This window comes from Arachis stenosperma, chromosome 5, assembly GCF_014773155.1.
Source record: "Arachis stenosperma cultivar V10309 chromosome 5, arast.V10309.gnm1.PFL2, whole genome shotgun sequence".
Taxonomy (NCBI): domain Eukaryota; kingdom Viridiplantae; phylum Streptophyta; class Magnoliopsida; order Fabales; family Fabaceae; genus Arachis; species Arachis stenosperma.
Window position 1 is genome coordinate 116556134 of NC_080381.1, and position 20670 is coordinate 116576803.

The window sequence follows — 20670 nt, forward strand, 5'->3', positions numbered from 1 at the left end:
GGAGTTTTTCTTTCAATTCACCTAAACGGAAGCCATGCATGAAGTAAGTTCTACCAAATTAGTTGCATATTTAAACTAATACTATACTTATTGCACTAACATTAACTGTGGTGACTATCTATTTGTGTTTCCTCCTATTCATTTACACATCAAATGCGCTCTACCTATGAATAACGTCAATGATTTTATATCGATAGGTTGAAATATAGATGAAACTTCAAAACTTTCATGGGTCTAGTTCCCTGGCAATGTGCTGCGAATATCCTGCAAAGATTTATAAAGTCAACAGATCACACCATTGTGAACTTTCTTATTCTCGATGTTAGAAAACAGAACACGACATGATTTTGGAAAAAAATAATATTTCTGGGAAAATGGAGTCTACTATTAGTTAAAATTTATTCAGCAATATAGTCATGCAGATCATTTTATATCAGATATGCATTAGGTCCAGCAATTAAAATTCATTTGGCATTTATATAGTCATGCAAATCAATTTATACCAGACATGCACCAGGCCCTATATATGTGATTTCAAGTATGAAATAGAAGCCATCAAATAAAATTCATTTGGCATTTATACAGTCATGCAGATCAATTTATGTCATACATGCTGTTGTAATCCACCCTAATAAATTATTAGTTGAAATATCATATAAGTATAGCCTAAGTTTCGTTTTTGTTAAGAAAATTTTTTATGAAAGTAATTCTCGAAATAAGGTTCAAACATTTTTTGTCCAGCAGTTACTTGATATGATTTGCTTAGGATAAACCTCTTTAAACGGTTGTATATTTTCATTGATGCGAGTTTTTATCCACACATACCTTGTATTGACCAATGGTCACTCACAATTGATTATTATTTAGGAATAACTGCTTTATTCAAAATTGCTTTATCCTTTGACTCTATTCTCAGCACACGTTTTTACTAATAAGGTATGTGTCATCATCTCCAATGACACATAGCTGTGTGAACCCATCATGTGAGCAGTTTATCTGTTGGTCATTAGCATAGATACCTGCATTTTTGGACACGTACCTAACTGGGAATTCAAAAGCTAAATCACAATTTTTTTATCTAGCCCTGACCTAGCAAATGGTTTCATTTTAAAGTGCCTTAGCTGAATAAGGTGTAGCATGGTATTGTTTATCTTGTTTAGTAGATTTTCCTTTGTTGTATATTTAAGTTCTGCTGCCTATAAAGCATATGAATTGCAGCAACCACAACTGGTTTTCTTTAAGGAAAAATTTTTAACTTGTACTTTTCTAAAAAAATTGTACTTCCTAAACCTATGATGCAGCTCGACTATTTTTTAACATAAGTCAATAATAAAAATAAACCATAAAGCATTTTAGACATAACCCTAAGTACTAAGACTTAAACCCTAAACACTTTTCTTAATACATAAAATTTATTACTTATGGGTTGTTTTTTATCCAATATTATAAGATTTATTTTTTTTATAAAATGTCAATAATAAAATCAATTCCTAAGGTAAACGGTAATATATAAACTGCCATTACATACTTGATGGATTTAGTAACTTTCTTTAAGTGGGTTTTTACGAATTTCAATCTAAAAAAATATAATTAATTTAATTTGGAATAATCACAACCTTATATATAAAAAGAAACTATTATATATTAATAGATATATAATCGTAAACTGATAACTACTTTATTTTTAATTATTACTATATTTATACGTAATTTAATTTGGAATAATCACAACTTTATTTACAATTCAATCCTAATTGTGTTGTACATTGGGTTTCACTGCCTTCTTCATTCAGATTAGCAAGGTTTCGATTTTCGCATTGAAATGTGCAATTTTATTTGAATATTCAAATGTCAGAGGACTAACATGGAGCTATGAACCTGATGTAGTACAAAGTTAGCTTCATAGATTTGGAGAAAACTTTTAGCTTCATAGATTTGAGGAAAATTTCTAATTCCTCATAACGTACACAGTTGATCTCCCTATCCAATGGAATATAGATTCAGATCATTCACTATTTAGGAAAAGGTCTGTGTGCAGCGGGATCTTTGATATGTTTAGGCATTTGTTACTATTGGACTTAGTCAAACTTTAACAAATTTGTTCCCTAGCTTTTGAAATTTGGTGATTATCAATCCTATCGATGGCTTGTCATATGTATTGAGAACACGCTAACTAAAGTCAATAATAAAATCAGTTCCATAAAAAAAATGGTAATACTTAAACTGCCATTATATACATGATGTATTTAATCTTCACATGTATAACTAATTTAATATGGCTAATCAATCCTTTAAATAAAAAACTATTATTTTTATTAAAAATTTATGGTATGTGGAACTATTTTTTCCATGGAGAAGATATTTTGTTGTACATGGGGTGTCGCTATATTCTTCATTGTCATTAGCCATGTTTTGATTTCGGTATTGAAAAAGAAAATATAATTGGCATGACACATGTAGCAGGACTAACATCGAGATATGAACCTGATGAAGTTCAAAGTTAGCTTCATAGATTTAGGAAAAATTTCTAATATCTCATAACGAACTAAATTGATCTCCCTATCCAAAGTTCTATGCATGCATCCCATTCACTATTTAGGAAACGTTCTGTGTGCAGCTATACTTTCATATGTTTAGGAATTCCTGACTATTGGACTTAGTCAATGTTGAACAAATCTCTTCCCCAGAGTTTGAAGATTGATGATTATCAATCTTATCGATGCCTTGTCATATGTGGATTCCTAAAATACTTGATTGCTTTCTATAAATTATTACCTGACTAAAACAAAAGTTAATTGTATGGATATGCAAATTTGAAGTTAAATAGTTATGATTATTTTATTAGTATACAAAAAAAGCTAAGTGACTAGTGTATATGCTGACAAATATATCATAAAGTAATAAAGTTAGATGAATAGCTATCATTATTGTAATGGAACATCTACATCCAATGTTACTTTGTTTGAATCATTAGGACATGTAGATAACGATATAAGGTTTTATCTACTACACGACAAATATATCAGAAATTATTTAAGGTTTTATTAAGATAGATATCAAATGGTATAAGCTAATTATATTAATTAAGTAACTGAATTACGTTAATTATAATTGATGAGCCCAAATTTGTTGGCTAATCACCAGGATTGATTAATTGAATTTAAATTTGGTCCACCCCATAACTGTATTAATTTTCATGACACCAATTAGCCTTCCCTTTTTATCAGGCATAACGAAGGCACTGGAGTTTTTCTTTCAATTCACCTAAACGAAAGCCATGCATTAAGTAAGTTCTACCAAATTAGTTGCATATTTAAACTAATACTATACTTATTGCACTAATGTTACATGTGGTGACTATCTATTTGTGTTTTCTCCTATTCATTTACACATCAAATGCACTCCACCTATGAATAATGTCAATACTTTTATACCGATAGGTTGAAATATAGATGAAACTTCAAAACTTTCATAGGTCTAGTTCTTAGGCAATGTGCAGCGAGTATCCTGCAAAGATTTATAAAGTCAACAGATCACACCATTGTGAACTTTCTTATTCTCGATGTTAGAAAACAAAACACGACATGATTTTGGAAAAAAATAATATTTCTGGGAAGATGGAGTCTACTATTATTCACTACAATTTGGGTTTATATAAATCTAATGAAGTTTTAACCTGTTAAAATTTACTCCTAAATGGATTAGGTGTTTCATTTTTGTGTGTTAGTTAAAATTCATTCAGCATTTATATAGTCATGCAGATCATTTTATATCAGACATCCATTAGGTCTAGCAATTAAAATTCATTTGGCATTTATATAGTCATGCAAATCAATTTATATCAGACATGCATAAGGCGCTATATCTGTGATTTCAAGTATGAAATAGAAGCCTTGCTTATGGTAGTATGACGTCTGAATTTTATAAATCTATAGACATTGTTGATAATTTATACTTGCTATTAGTACCTGCCAAAGTCTTAATTCATATGTTTAATCTATCACAATACATACTGCAATACGACCAAAAAACACAAATAACTTGTCCATGAAGACATACATTAGTACTCAAAATGCTAGCATATATAAATCAATACTAGTTATCACATATTACAATATTTCTAAAAGACCCAAATAACTTGTTCATTAAGGCATACATTAGTACTCAAAACGCTAGCAGACTTAAATTAATACTGCTTGATATATTATATAACCAAAAGGCAACTCATCATGTGTAATTTCCCAACTATACTGAAATATTGATTATGGTTAATTATCACATTCAATGGTCTGCATCTTTTGCCTCTTCTTGCCACCCTTTTGGCCTAACTTGTTAGTGGAGAGTTGGAAATCTTCTTCATTGTCAATGTTCAATGACACTGAATGTTTTACCCCATTGAGAGCTCTCCTAGTTGGGATCTTGCACTTGAGGCTTGTGACAGAATCCTCCACAACATCCTGTGGAATACATACGTGTATATTGGGTTAGTTGACAATAAACTAATTATCCATAGATGTCCTTTATATGTTTAATGTAAAACTTTAAATACACACCACAGAGCACTGAGAATTATTATCAGACTTGAGATTAGCCAGAGTTGCTGAAACATCCATTGAATTGCTGATCCCATTCTCCTACACAAAGGCACACAATAATCCTTCTTAGATATTGTAGCCAGTTTCTGACTTGAATGTTTATTAGTTTATACAGTAATAGATATAGAAGATACATACAGTTAAGACGTCAGAAGAATTGCTGATGAATTCCATAGGGCAATTTTTTTCTACAATGTCTTCATCGTCACATATCTTCATGATAGTGTAAACCTGGTCATGCTTGTTGATGTTGGCTGTTTTGACATTAATTTTAAAGAGTAACTTTTTATCTATCATGTTATCAAGAGTTGGGGGGTAACCTTCCCCTTCCAAACACTGAAAATTTAAATGAATGAACAAATCACAATTAGTGTATATGTAGAAAAAATAAAAAAATTTGATATCTGAAAGGGATATATGCTGAACAAACATCTTCATCCTTGATTTGTTCAGCTTGCCTCCCTATAAGCTGTGTTGTTTCTCTATCCCACATTAGCATAGTTATACTTCCTGTTCCATCATAGGCCATAACTTCAACCTTGTACCTATTATAAAATATGCAATACCAATTGTCAAAAAGGATTTCCTCTTAATAAATTCCCTTGCCAAATAGTTCAGTAGACCAATAAAATGGGAACAATTCTTTACAATTCATGTTAAAAAGTTAATATTAATTAAACTGCATCTGAAACTTGAAAACATTATTCTTTGAAATCTATTAAAGGCATCCAAATTAAGTCTTCTCTCACACCTAAGGGATGCACTGCCATGTGTGTGACCACACTTGGAACATTCATATCGATTTCCAATTGGGGTTTCTACTTTCTTTGGACACTTCCTACACGATTTGTAAAACCAATCGTTGTTGCCAGCATTGATAGAGACAATGGTTCCGCCAATCCATATAGGACCTTCCTGCACCAAGCCCAGGTGTAAATATCAAACCATCATTGTTGTGTTTAATGAATGCATAATACACTTAGTTATTAGTAAAAGTGTTAGCTAATTTGACCTCTGTTGAGTTGAGTGCGTCCTCTATTGATTTCACTACGACACCTCCTCTTTTTAGTTTTGCAGCACCAGATTGCACACCATGACCGGATACCTGACTAATCCTGACCGAATTAGAGGTTACACTGCCAAGCAAGCTGCACATTCATTCCATTAAACAACGTCATTAATGGGAACACAACAGAAAAAAGTGCTTCTCATTGATTGTTAGACAAACCTTTTCCGAAAATCATGTACTTCCTTCATGTCAGGATTAACATGTATTTTAGAGACATCAAAGTGGCTCTGAACCGATACCTTATCTGAAAACATGAACAATAAGAATCAGTTTTGCCTTTAGTAAACATGGGTTTATCACATACCAACTTTCGTAAACAAACCACTTGTACTAATGGAGTGGGTTAGGAATTTTAACATGGTTATGCATACCATTCCATCGGCTGGGTTTAAAGAACTGCAACACCACTATCAGTGGTTCAACCCTGCCATCTTCAAGATGGGGAACTATTTGATCGACCATGTCACCAAATAACACACAATCAAGATTGTTGTTACTGTGTAACACAAAAACCATACAAATCCACATTAAACTGATGTATACTGTTTCAAACAACACAAAACTTGTCTATTTTATTCAAGAAACTTACTCTAGGTCTGCTATCACAACCACCATACGTTTTGTTTCCTTTCTTTTGCTTGTGATTATATCCCTTGGGTCCTCCTTCCCAACAACCTCCCCGATTATGTCTAACGAACAATGAATGATACCAAATAAGTCACAATATGAAAGATACTGGAAAGGATGGTTACTATCTAAAGAAACAGACAAAGTAGTTACTTACCCAATAGTTGAGAATCATCAAGCTTTTCGGCAACAAGGAGCTTTGGGATAGGCTTCAAGCAGAAGGGTTCGAGAGAAAAACTTGGATTTTCCACACGAACCACAACTGTTCTGTGGGAAAAGTTCGAAGTCCACCAATTTCTTGTTGTTTTAATCTTCTCCATCTTGTCCACAACTATGAAGTTACTCATAGTGTACATTTTAAACTCCTCAAAAAAACCCCTCCACTTCTTAAATAAACCTTTATTGATTGACGCTTGGATCCTTTCTCCCTGGGAAAAAAAATTCATTTGCCATAAGAATCTCATTGATCAACAACGAACTGAAATGAAGTAAATAAAATTAACAGCTTACCTTAATATCTTGAAGTACCATCTCTATGCTATTAACTTCCTTTTGGTTGTACCTGTTTGGATTTTCCCATATACGAACAACATACACCTGAAATTTCCATTCAAGCTTCTTGGCATTGACATTCATTAGCATATCATACCCTTCAGACATTTTTACGCAGCTTTGATAAAAATTAAACTGCTATGTGTTTATTGGTGAGAAACTATTTCAATACCTTTTATACTATAATTTGAAATCTTTGATTTATATCCATTGAGGTTTGGCTGGGTTGGTATACTACTCTACATATTGACTCATTTTGTTGTGTTGTATTAGGTTGCCAGATGTCATTGAATTAGGAGATACACTTGTCAAGCAAATGATGTTCCACATGTCAACCAAAGACCACTACTACACTCCTATTATATATTAATAGATAGATGTTGCATCTTCTTTTTTTTTTCTTTTTCGTTATCGTCATCACCAATAATACCAACATTTTGTGAACATCTTTATTAGTTCTGATTTTTTCTACTGCCATCGTTAAATAATTTCGCTTCATTTCTTAATTTATTTCGGTTTATTTGTGTGTTAATTAAGGTTTAATTGATGCTGCTGATAAGTATTGACCAAAATTTTTATTCCTTAAGTAATTTCGATTTATTTCTTAGTTTAATTGAGATTCATTTGGATTCAGAAATGAATTTAATGTGTTTTTGTTAATGATTGAATCTTTTTTTAGCAAAAAAGAATGAAATTATTTATTATCACTTTATTTAATTGTATTAGATTTCATTCCATTCCATTCAATTTGTCTTGAAAGTCATTCCAACTATTGAGACAAATTATTCATCGACAACACACTTAGACTACAAATGAACCGAAAATGTTATTAAAGCGACATCATTGTATAATACCAAATGAACCGAACATTTGTTCGTTATAAAAATTCAAATTCAGAAACACCTGCATCTAGAAGGAATGAAAAATATTATCAAATCGAAACTATTGTATAATACTAAATAAACCAAATATTGTCCATTATATAAATTCAAATTCAATTCAAAATATTGGTTTTTGTTAGCAAAATATTGGTGTTATTGGTGATTACGATAATGAAAGAAGAAAAAGAATATGCGTGGGCAAAAAAGAAGAAAGAGGATGAGGAGGAGGAGGAAATGGAGAAATAGAAGGAGAAGACGAAGACGAAGAAATTGCGTTATTGAAACGCGTGTGTAATACACACTGGTGTGATGAAAATAGTTTTTGTTAAATTTTGACTAACTTAATTGGATTTAATTACCAAAAATACTGTATAATTGGACTGAAATTATTATAAGATGATGATGTTACTATTTATTAAAATTATTTTATTCTTTCATGATTTACTAAAAATATTATTATTCTAAGATATTTACACGAATTAGTAATGGAAATTGAACAGGAAATGAAGATGGTTGGTGACTCTGAATTATTTTGGTGACACTCCTAAAAATGTAGTTAAATCTATCTGTAAAAAATTTCGATATTAAAATCAGCTTGTATTTTTGTAGAACTAACTTAGAATAAAAATGATTTAAAATGAGAAGATATTTATAGATGAGCTAAATACATAATCACTTTTAACAGGAAGCTCTTCTTATAGTTTTGTAACGACTCTCTCCCTTGTTATAAGGATGGTTGCTCTTAGTAGAAGGTTGGATTCAAAAATGTGAAAACTTCTTGAGACAAGATTTCCCGCAAAAAATGGCTCGGGTAAGTATCCAATTATGGAGAATTTTTTCTTGGAGAATGAAGGCAGGGGATAAAATTTCTTCGAGACAAGTGTGGGAACTCGAGCAGAAATTTTTACTCCGTTTTCGCTAATTCTTGAAATTTATAAATTTATTTAATTGTCTTTAATAGTCTATTTCTCATCTATATTTTTTAGTCATTTCATATGCCATATACAGAGAGAAATCTTACATTGCTAATCTTCATTTGCATAACCTTTCTTCAATTCAAAGATCCATAGCGTCATCCATACTCCATCTAACCTCTCTGCAATCACCCCCTCGTCCATTGTTCTGTACTCGACCTCACCGTCACATCCCCCACCGTGTCAATTCGAAAGAAGTTGTCGTCTATCGTTTGACATTTTTGTATAAAATCTTCCTGTTTTTGTATGTGATTACCATTTAGATCGCCTAAAGAAAATTTCGCACTATTAATGCATGAATCTATATCAAAATAATTGTAATATTTATTCTAACTCATAAATAATAACATTATAAAGTAGTGTATATTACAAAAGCAACTCGTTATGAGATCTTGTCATAATTTACTTACGAGTTTAAAAGAAAATTTCACATAAAACTTACTAACTTGACACAATTTATGTATAAAAAGTAAAAACACAACAAAATATCCTACCATAATATATGTAATAACTAATTTATTATGAATTTAAATTTTATTTAAAAATGTGTGCTCACTGTCTACTGACCAACAAATAATTATATACACGAAATAAAATTAATTATATACACAAAATAAAATTTAAGCCCTCAACATTGAAAAAATTGAAAAATTATGAAATGTACGCTGAACCAGTGTTATCAAAATTGGACCGAACCAGTCAATTTAACCGAAAAATCGGATCCTCAACCGATCCGGTCTAATATTTGGACCGAATAAACCCGCTATGAACCGATTAAACCCGTTGCGAACCGATAAAAACCGGTCGAACTCGGTAATGTTCGATCCAACCGAACCGGTTAGGAACTAAATTTAAATAAAATATTAGATAGATATGGGTTCGAACCCCTCCCCTCCTGAGAACCCACGCTATGCATAGCCATCAGGCTGTAATGACTTTCATTAGTAATTCTAATTCATACAAATTATAATATATATACATATCTTTTATCAAATAATTTACTTCTATATAATTTATTTTAAATTTAGTTATAAATTTATTTTTTTTCATAATTATATAATATCTATTACTATTATTTTTTAATAAATTTTTGTAGTATATAATAATATAATAGATATAAACTAATTAATAAGTTATTAAAATTTAAAATAATAGTTATTTTAATATAAAAACAAAATAAAAATATTTATGATAGAATAAAAATAATAAAATACTTATTATTTCTGGTCCATATTATGATCTATATTATTTTAAAATAGCTTGATATTCTTAAAATATTAGTAAAAAAATATATTTTAAATTATAATTTTAAATTTTTGATTATTTTTATTTTTTATTTACATAGTATTGAGTCAACCGGTTCAACTAGCAACTCACCAGTTGAATTAATGACCCAATAACTCAGTAACATGATCGATTCGATTACCGGTTCGATTTTGACAACTATGCGCTGAAAACTGATGACTGAACATCCATCGTGGGCAATTCAGACATTGCACCACCCTGTCTCTGCCTCCCTCTGCGCCCGCCCTAGCTAGTAGCTAGGTAACTCGACACTTTGGCAACTCACTCTCAAGTCTCAGCTCTCAACAATCGCATTTTCCAGCTATGGCGTTTTCCGCAGCCGCCAAACGCCTCTCTATCACCACGAAGCACCTTTCCACTATTGCTCCGCGCCGTTACCACTCTCTCTCCCCCTTCAAATCTCCTTCTTTCGCACAATCTCAGCGCTCAGAATCGAACTCGCTTCTCTCGCATTTCACCTTTCTCAGAGGCTTCAGCGTCTCCGCCTCCGACCAAATGAACCTCATCAAGCAACTCAGAGAACGAACCAGCGCTCCCATCAAAGACGTCAAAGCCGCACTCGTCGATTCTGATTGGAACATTGGTAATTATCTCATTTTTTTATCATTATTCTTTTGATAATTGAATTCGAATGTTAATAGATATGATTACTGTGATAAAACATTAAGATTAATTAACGAATTGAATGCGTATGGTTACTTCTATCTGCTTGTTTGCGTTGTGTTCTGGCCCCGTGTAGTTAGTTATAACGGAATAACTGAAACTGTAACGACCATAACGAACTGGTTATGAGTGATCTCATGAAATGAACGTGATGGTGTAGAGGAGGCTCAGAAGGAACTGAGGAAGAAGGGAAAGGTTTTGGCCTCGAAGAAATCGTCTCGGACCGCAGCTGAAGGGTTGCTTGCCCTTGCTCAAAACGACTCCAAGGCCGCACTGATTGAACTCAACTGCGAGACTGACTTTGTTGCGAGGAATGAGATTTTTCAGCATTTGGTTAGTTTCTTTGGAATGTGAATTGCTTCGAACTCGCTGTGGTTTTTTCTAACATTGACCACTTCTTTGTGAGTTATAGGTGTTGTTATATGAATTATATGAATTTACTGTATAGTTGATTCCTGGGTTCTTACTTTCTTGTAGGCATTGTCTTTGGCAAAGAAAGCTTTGCTGGTCGAAAACACTTCCCCACTGGTTTCTGGTGCCTTTCAGGTTGGACCCGGGTCTTTGGAGGTAAGTAACCAAAATTTGCTCTCGCTAAACCCTAATTATCAGTAATTCTGTTTATTGATATTATTCTGTAAAAGACTTTTCCTATGTTTTGTCTATTGTGCTGTAGGGGTCTTGCAATGCTTTCTTACTTTTGAGAATGTGTGTACCATGATGCATTTCTGGGATGGATTAATTTCAAAAAATACCGAACATATCTTTATTAGTTCAATTCAAGACCATAACAACCATACAACAATAGGCCAATATTCGAATCAATTCGATATTTTGAGTTTTTGACCCAGTGAACTTACCTATTGTGTATATAGTTTAGTTATCTGATGTGATTTCTTTTAGTCATTCTTAATCTGCTGTTGAAATGAAAGCCATTATCATATCATTTAAATCACTTACTTTCACCAGGAGATGACATTGAATCTTGAGCATCCCAAAATCAATGGAGAAACAAGTGTTCACAATGCAATTACGGAAGTAGCTGCAATGATGGGGGAAAATGTTAAACTTCGAAGAGGTTATGTGATGCCTGCACCATCTCAGGGTATTATATCTACATATCTCCATACCAGTCCCCAACCAGGTAATGGACAACTGTATGGATGCAAAACAGCTGACATAAAAGTTGTGAAATAAAACTATTACAATTTTATTTTATATCTTGCGCTAAGAAACTTGACTCTAAAAGGATCCTAACTTAGTTGGGTTTAATTAGGTTTGGGTCGCATTGCTGGTGTTTTGTCTCTTGAAGTAGATGAGGGTAAAACACAAATGGATGCTATTCAACGTGTTGGATCAGAATTGGCCATGCATGTAGTGGCAGCGAAACCATTATTCTTAACAAAAGAACTTGTGTCCTTGGATGCATTAGAAAATGAACGAGAAGTTCTTAAATCTCAGGTATTTTCTGATTTCTTTTGGAGTCAAGTATAGGTCCATGCTCAATAAAATGGTTCATAATTGCTAGCCATAAGATTGGTCTGTTGTAAGTTTTAATCTTTAAAGAATTACATGGAAATTCATTATTATTTTGGTGTAATGAATTGAGTTTAGGTCAACGAGCCCTTCAATTATTGTATCAATTGGTATGAAAACCTCAGTGATCGCATAGATGCAGCTTGCCTTTTGCAACTGCCCTAGGTTTCATTCAGATGGTTAATTTAAGTCTGTATGGTCGGGTCTTGGTGCTTTAAGCTGGCTTGTAGTTTAGTATGGTGTAAATAGATCTAACTGGCATAGTTTGGATTCAGTTGGCCAAACTGACATCTTAACCAGTCTCTCTACAGACTATGGTCAGCTACACCCACAAAAGAATGAGAACCCCTTTATAGTATAGATGACTAAAGATCCTTTTTGTCACTCTGATTTTTTCTTCTTCTCTTTCACATTGAGATCTACATGTAAACGGTCAAATGAGATCTACATGTAAACGGTCTCTCTGTAGACATGATACATGACAGAGCACAATAGTATAGATGACTAAAGATCCTTTTTGTCACTCTGATTTTTTCTTCTTCTCTTTCACATTGAGATCTACATGTAAACGGTCAAATGAGATCTACATGTAAACGGTCTCTCTGTAGACATGATACATGACAGAGCACAATGGTGTCGTTTGATTCATGTAGCCGACCCCACTTAGTGGGACAAGGCTTTATTGTTGTTGTTGTTGTTGTTGTTTCACATTGATGCCTTGAAGAGTTAGAGCATTTTATTAGTGGATTCAGCAAGTGTTGTGGATTGGACCAATTCAACTTCTTGAATGAACCAATTTTTTAACATCCCTTTAGAATTCAGAATTCAAGAAATTCTGTTCAGCAGATGCCATCTGCTCAATACTTGTCTCATGTTGGATATCTGATATCTCAATTTTCTAGTTGGCCTGCTGACTGTTGCTTTCCTTTGCGGCATTATAAAATCTGAATAAAAGCTTGAAGTTAAGATTGTGGTCTGGTTTTCAATATTTCAGGCTGAAGCCTCTGGTAAGTCCCAAATGGCCATAGAAAAAATGGTAGAAGGACGGTTACGCAAGTACTTTGAGGAAGTTGTGCTGATGGAGCAAAAGTTTATTGTGAATGATACAATGAATGTTAAGGTATGTGAGGTTTCTCTATGTTTAATAAGGATTGTTAAGAAAGTTGAGGCTATGGTCACTTTATGATTTTGATTGGTGAAAGAAACAAAATCTACCCATGCATCCGTTTGGTCAGAATCTAGTATCCTCTTTTTTGAAAAACTAAAACCAAAAGAAAATTTCACCATCTTCTTTTACAGTTTAACATTAAAGTGGGATAAATGCCATTATATGTTGGCAATTACCATTTACATTGCAACTATAATTGTGTCTATGACTTTGTTAGCAAAATAGGAGAACTTTGGTTACTTATTTCATTATTTCACTCTTGCCGTTATAAAAGAAAACTATGACTTGGTCAACTACAGTGTAAAATAATAAGGAAAAAAATGATGGTGGACTTTGTGCATAAAAGTTTCGTTCTCTTCCTCTGAATTTTCATAGGTTACTTGTTCCTGTCAACATCATTCAAGTCCTAAATCCTTTCATGGAGGATGGATGAAATAAAATCTAGTATTTTTAATCTGGATCCAATTATACCCAACTGATCCAACATGACCATAATTTCAGCCATCTAATAAAAGGAGCAAAAACTATTTTTTAGCTATGTATTTTCTATTTTCAATATTTTACATATTTTGTGTCTTTTAAGAATGGAGAAGGATCCATCTATGGAGTGTATGTTTATTTGATCATTCATTAGCTAATAATTTTTGCACTCTGCAGACGGTGTTGGATAATCTATCCAAGGAGGTGGGTTCACCTGTGAGGGTTGTGAGCTTTCTCAGAATGGAAGTTGGGGAAGGAATTGCAAGGTGAAACCTGCACACGAATTTTCTTTTCTTCTTATTTTAGTGTATACTATCTACTACTTAATGCAAATAAATAAATAAAATTGCTGTACAACTTTTGCTTTGGGGGTATCCATGGATGATATAGTAACAGGGTATACTTTGAGTGGCCGTTGTTGGACTTGTCTCTAGCAATGGGATGGCTGTTTTCCCTGTTAATGGATTTTAACTAATCTTAATGGCTATCCACGATTTGCAGGCAAGAAACAGATTCATCTGAGCCTGTTGCTCAAGCTGCCTAATTCAAGATGATGCATCTGGTTTGTTGTTACGGTGTTTACCCTCTAGCTGATCATGTTTTGTGCATGCTCATCCAACCATTTGTCTTCCATGTGTTAATCCAGGGAAGTTCCAAGAATGTTCCATCTGTTGAAAATTTTGCTCCACAGTGGAAAACTTCAGTGGGTTTCATAAGAACTTAAGATTGTATAAGTATATTCTGAAATTCTAGTGCACTCTGCTGATCTATAATCCGTAAAGGCCAAGTAAGAAAGCGTAGTTAAACCACATTGGTACCATTTTCAAATTACGAAGTTTTGTTTGTGTATCCTTAGTTGAGCTTCTTAATTTAAGATACAAAGCTTACTAATAAATTGATATGTTGAGCTACTCTCTAGATTGAACCAAAAGGCAAAAGCTTCTTTAGAAGCAGACTTAGTTTAGTTTATATCTTTATATGAAGTAATATAACTATACAAGGTTTCAACTTCTTAATCACATTATTCTTTTTATTAAGCATTTCATGGTTCATTCATTATTAAGATTAGATCTTCGAAGCATGCCTTTCATATTAACATGCAGCACATTACACCATTATCTAGTTCTGTTAAGATGTGCCATGTGCGGTTGTCATGTTTTATTTTCTGTCAGGGTGGGCCTATACTTATTATTTTAAGAATATATTTTCTTCTCCCCCCCCCCCCCCCCTTTTTTTTTTTCGTAGGCCTTTTAACTACTACAAAAAACAGTTATTTACAAACATTTATAAGCAGCATTTGAATTTCATGCTTTTAGAGTTCTAATAATTCTCATGAAGATGTTAAAAAAAATCTGAGCTGAGTGACGAAGAAAAAGAAACCAGAAAGAGATGTTTCTTATACAAGTATTTGAGTTATTTACAAGGCATATAAGGTTTTCATAACGAAAAGGACTTGCAATCTAACCCTATATTCTCGTGTAAAGGCAGGCACAGTGTTTTTGCCAGTACTGTACCAATTATTATTATTCCTCGCTTGGATGTATTGTGGTGTATATATATATATATATATATATATAGGTGAATTATATGGTAAAATGTAAGTTTATAGATTTTTTTTTGAGATAAAAAAGAAATTGAAAAAGTTAGGAGTTAGGATTCACATTTTGAACATTAATAAAATAATAAAAAATAACTATAAAAAGATATTCTCTCTATACAACTTCAATATGTATAGTAGAGTGTTTCATATATATATTGGTGTACATATATATAAATTGATGAGATTTATTCTGATTTATAAAAGCCAGGGAAACTAATTCCGAAACTTTGGTGATGGACAGGTGGCATGGGCTCATCACTGTATCACGTGACGACATTATAAGCAATATAATTGATCCCTTAAGAAGGCAACCTGAGATTTCCTTTCCATCATACCCCGCAACTCACTCAATTTTTTTAAAAATATTAAAAAATTAAAAAGAAAAGCGGTTGTGCTACTGCTATGTACCTGTAAAAAGAAAAAAAAAAAAAAAAAAAAAACCTTATCACCGCAAGAGTGTACGGAACATTTAGAAGCTAATCAATCATGACTTGAAATAATGGGTCCTCCTCCGTGACATTGCCAGGGAGGCCTTCCACTCACGAGAATGAATTGGAGTTGGCATCCAATAATAAACCATATATAGATATTCAACATATAATCATCACAATAAAGAAACCATATTAATATTCTTTTCAATCATGCTCTAATTCCATGTATATTATATAGAAGAAAAGAATGTATTAGAAAAGAAGTTCTGCAGTATTTTGTCAATTAAATTTAATTAAATTAATTTAAATTCAGTAAAATTATTTATACAAAATGTGTAAATAATATTTTTTTTTATAATTCTTTTATTACTGTTGTTTTTACTTTAATTTTTTTTATTTTTTCTTTTTTCCTTCATATGTTATTATAGTATTTATTATTTCTTTCTCTTCTTATTTAATCTTTTTGTTTTTCATGTTTTTATTCTTCTTAAGTAGGTAAAAATTAAAAAAAAAATTATAAGACGGGAAAACAAGAAAGATAATATCAGAAAAAAAAAGTGACGATGACGATAATAAAAAAGAGAAAGTTGAGAGTTTTTAATTGTATAAATTTATCAGAAAAATAACACTAAAATTTTTTAATTTTGACAATTTTTTAGTAGTGACACAAAAATTGTTTTATCTAATTAAAAGTTATCACAAACAAAAATAGCATTGAAATTTTCTAAAAATAACACCGAAATTTTTCAGTTGTAACAACAAATTTTTTCAACATATCTTCTTCTACTTTTTTTTTTCATAATTTATCTTTTCTTCTTTCTCTCAATATATTCTTCTTTTTACTTGTTATTAATACAAAATTTCTCTGTATCTGACTACTATATTCTTATTTTAAAAATAGAGAATTTTATATAAATAAATTTATTTTAGAGTAAAGTATCATTTTTGTCCCCAACGTTTGGGGTAAATCCTATTTGTGTCCCTAACGTTTAAATCGTCCTATTTATATCCCTAACGTTTGTAAAAGTGATTCAATGTTATCCTGCCATCAATTACACATCATGAACGCTTTAATTTGAGTTTTAAAAATATCTTTTTGAAGTTAGAATACAAATGTCTGGGATAGAATTGTTGATCCACTCCAAAAAATAGCTCATCAAAAGTTGAAACTAATTCCTACAACATTTACATAATTCATTTTTTTAAGGACATAATTGAATTTAAACACAAATAGTGGGTATACTATTAAAATCGAACACATCCAAGTAAGACCTAATTGAGAATGAATACATCCAAGTGAGAATAATTGAAAAATATAATCTGATTTATTAGTATAATTGATGGCAGGATAGCATTGAATCACTTTTACAAACGTTAAGGATACAAAGAGGACGATTTAAACGTTATGGACATAAATAAGACTTACCCCAAACGTTGAGGACAAAAATGATACTTTACTCTTTATTTTAAAGTTAAATTGTATACTCTTAAGTCCTAAATAATAATTGTCTTGCAATGTAATATGGAAATCAATTTAAATTATGTGTTTATCGTGGTATAATTACGGTGCTTTATATAATAAATTTCAACTATTTTTATTTATTTATGTATTTTATATAAAAATTTTCAGAATATTTTTTTGTCTTCATCACCATCATCATTTTTTGTGTTGTTTTTTTATTCTTTTTCATCATAATTTTTTTAAAAATATACAAATAAATAAAATAAAATAAAATATATAAGAATGAGAAAAAAAACAATATCGATAATAATAATGATGAAAAAAAAAGAGGAAAAAGAGAAAAAAATAAAAAATCAAATAAAAAATGAAAAAAAAGAGAAAAAAAAACCCAAAAAAAATTTTGCATATATATATATATATATATATATATATATATATATATATCATGATTTCATTGGATTTAATTACATAAAAATTTGATAGTCTGGAATTACTGTTAGGAAAGTTGGAATATGGAGGCAACCCTTTCGTGAAGCTGATGAGTTGCTACCTCTTAGCTCTTACAAACACACAAGCAAACCGACACCGTCTCTCACACTCACACCGCAAAATAATAGATGCCACGCAAAACTTAGAATTGGAACTCTTTTTTATTGTAAAATGGTCATTGGTCAATTCCGTGAGTTCACATGCAACTTTATGGTTAGGAACAGAACATAGAATATTCTTCCTTGTTTTGTGCTCAAGCCACCTATGACTAAACTGAGTTAATGGGACCTGTGTTGTCAAGGTAACTTTAAACCACCTATGACTATGAGCACAATAATCATAATGAATAATGATGAGATAGATAGGACTACGAGTTCCACAACTTGTTTGTGTCTTACGCGTTCGTTGATTCACACATAAGTCTTACATAGCCACCCATCATATTGTCTGGCTTGCTAAAACAAACTAAACAAATGCTATTTATTTTTTTTTTTTGATAAAAATTTAGGTACAATTAATTTTATATAAAATTAATAATTAAAAATTATTAGATAATAATTTTATTAAATTTATAAATTATTTAATAATTTTTAATTATTAATTTTATTTAAAGCTAATTATACTTAAATTTTTAATTTTTTTTAATTGTTTCAATAAACACAATGTTAACCACTTAAATTTATATTTATTGAAAGGAAAAAATTGGCATAAATAAGTAGATGCATAGTATGTTAGTTATTATTATGGTGATTATGGAAGTTAGGCAATTGTAAAATACTAGATAAATAAATTATTTTTATGATTAAATTTAATCAAAATTTTTATTTGTTTTTATTCATCTCCGTCTTATTCTTCAATTAATTTTCACTGTATCAATAAATTATTGAATCAATATTCAACTTGATTACCAAAATGACTTGATCAGATAGTATCATTGTAAACAATGTTAGTAGTATTTAAAAATATTACTAAAATTAAAGTATTTTTTAATATCTGAAATACTTTTAAATTTAAAAAATAAAAATATTATAAAATTATAAAAATATAATCTTAATTTTAATATTTTTAAATGTTACTAAAGTGAAGTAATGTTCATCATAAACTCCGCCAAATAAGTATCTATTGAATAAAGGTGACGATGTATTTGATTTTTCCTTTTTTTTTCCCCTGATGGTTGGTTACCTCCACACTCCAAAGAATTATTTGAGATAACAAAAACGCTATTACCTAATACCTACTGCTACTAACTTGAACACCTCAAAATTGATTTTTTCTTTTTTTTTTTGAATTTCCCATGTTATTTGATTATAGAAGTCAAAATCATTTGTTGCTAATGTGATTGAGGTGAAGTATATATATAATATTATGTTAAAGTTGCATTAGATAAATTATTAAACAAATTATTTCATTTCAAAATCAATTATGGTTGTGTCATTTTTAACAATTAGTTTTACTTAAAATTCACTCTAGAGTATAGAAACATAAATACATATTTTTTTAATGAGTGTATTTGATTAAACAAGAAGCGTGACAATATTACCAATAAAATATCTCTCCCTATAGGCTATCACAAACCACAAAATGGCAATGAAGCTTCCATTGATCTAACCCATTCTATTATTTTAATCACTAATTGTTCTTGTGGGTTGGATTTTTAATCCCAACGCGGACTCTCACTATGTCAACCTTGTAATAACAACTGGGCACTGGCTACGGTTGAAAGGTTCTAATAATATATATGAAACTTCTAAATAGACTTGTTCACACCCTATACACACATTCTTAGGCTCTTATATAAATAACACCTTTTTGAAACTTGGAAGTCTCAAAAACACACCTTGTTTGTTCCAAAGTTTATAACTTGATCCTCAAAAACCTCAAAAAACAAAAAACCCATCTCAAATTTTAAACTATTTTCTTCTTGGTGTGTGTGAAATTGCAGAATCACAAACATGGGGAACTACATATCATGCACCTTAGCAGGACCAGGAAGCAAGAACTCGAGGGGCATAAAGGTAATTTTCCCAAGTGGGGAAATCCAGCAGTTCCAAGAACCAATCAAAGCAGCAGAGCTTATGCTTGAGATGCCAAGCTTCTTTGTTGTGAACACAAGATCTCTTCAGATTGGAAGAAGGTTCTCAGCACTGAATGCTGATGAAGAACTTGAGTTCAGCAATGTCTATGTAATGATTCCAATGAAGAAACTAAACTCAGCAGTCTCAGCAGCTGATATGGGTGCCTTGTTGATCACGGCAAATGCCGCGGCCAAAAGGGCATCTGGTGGTAGAAAGGTTAGGATGATCATGCCAGAGTATGATGCTGATTCGAGGGAGAATGATATGAGAATAATGGAATCACCATCACAACCAAAGTTGAATTTGGATGATATTGAAGAGTATTCTAGCCCTGAGGTTATGCACAGATTGTCCTTGTGCAGGTCAAAGAAGCCATTACTTGAAACCATAGCAGAAGAACCTGTGTGTTCAAGATGAATAGGGTAGCAGATGCCAGATGGAGTTTATGAAAGAAAGTGGTGGTGGTGGTGAAGGAAATTATCATATGTGGGAAAGAGGTTAATTATGATTGGAATTGTATGTATTGCTAATACTAATATTTAAACCAGATAGTATTAGTCCATTCTTTTATTCAATTGTTAGATTTCACTCTAAAACTTTCAATTCCTTCTAGGCTTTTGCTTTTAATTCTAAGCAGAATTGTAAGTTGTAAGGCACTAGTGTTCAACCTGTATCTTCTTTTTCATTTTTCTTTTCTAATGTGGTATTCAAATTTTATTACCACATCTGATTTGAGAAATTGCAACCAGCTCTGTTAATACAAGTG

At 31.5% G+C, this 20670-nt stretch overlaps 3 protein-coding genes across 3 annotated transcripts; 2 read left to right on the forward strand and 1 right to left on the reverse strand.

Annotated features, from left to right (window-relative positions):
* Positions 1-234: 234 nt before the first annotated feature.
* On the reverse strand, positions 235-6951 carry LOC130981180 (replication protein A 70 kDa DNA-binding subunit B-like). Its single transcript, XM_057904797.1, has 13 exons — positions 6802-6951; positions 6449-6719; positions 6254-6353; positions 6036-6160; positions 5824-5908; positions 5608-5743; positions 5347-5510; positions 5026-5140; positions 4734-4931; positions 4554-4634; positions 4303-4457; positions 3435-3507; positions 235-264 (listed from the first exon to the last, which is right to left on the reverse strand). The coding sequence occupies exons 1-13, from the start codon at positions 6949-6951 to the stop codon at positions 235-237; spliced, it is 1683 nt and encodes a 560-aa protein (XP_057760780.1).
* Positions 6952-10214: 3263 nt separating this feature from the next.
* LOC130979346 (elongation factor Ts, mitochondrial) lies at positions 10215-14858 on the forward strand. Its single transcript, XM_057902767.1, has 8 exons — positions 10215-10586; positions 10827-10999; positions 11144-11233; positions 11633-11807; positions 11940-12124; positions 13194-13319; positions 14025-14113; positions 14349-14858. Exons 1-8 carry the CDS (start codon positions 10307-10309, stop codon positions 14389-14391), a joined length of 1161 nt encoding a protein of 386 aa, XP_057758750.1. The 5' UTR covers positions 10215-10306; the 3' UTR covers positions 14392-14858.
* A 4923-nt stretch (positions 14859-19781) lies between these two features.
* On the forward strand, positions 19782-20321 carry LOC130981181 (uncharacterized). The gene has a single exon (XM_057904799.1). It carries the CDS (start codon positions 19782-19784, stop codon positions 20319-20321), a length of 540 nt encoding a protein of 179 aa, XP_057760782.1.
* Positions 20322-20670: the final 349 nt, after the last annotated feature.

Bases quoted from the DNA above. Each gene is read 5' to 3' on its own strand.
- LOC130981180 (XM_057904797.1), bottom strand. From the start codon at position 6,951: ATGTCTGAAGGGTATGATATGCTAATGAATGTCAATGCCAAGAAGCTT. The intron at 4,635-4,733 runs GTATGTATCTTC...GCCTTTGTGTAG, and splicing joins ATTCTTCTGACGTCTTAACT to GAGAATGGGATCAGCAATTC. The intron at 3,508-4,302 runs GCAAAAGATGCA...AAATCTTTGCAG, and splicing joins CAAAAGGGTGGCAAGAAGAG to GATACTCGCTGCACATTGCC.
- LOC130979346 (XM_057902767.1), top strand. From the start codon at position 10,307: ATGGCGTTTTCCGCAGCCGCCAAACGCCTCTCTATCACCACGAAGCAC. The intron at 13,320-14,024 runs GTATGTGAGGTT...TGCACTCTGCAG, and splicing joins ATGATACAATGAATGTTAAG to ACGGTGTTGGATAATCTATC. The intron at 14,114-14,348 runs GTGAAACCTGCA...CACGATTTGCAG, and splicing joins GTTGGGGAAGGAATTGCAAG to GCAAGAAACAGATTCATCTG.
- LOC130981181 (XM_057904799.1), top strand. From the start codon at position 19,782: ATGGGGAACTACATATCATGCACCTTAGCAGGACCAGGAAGCAAGAAC.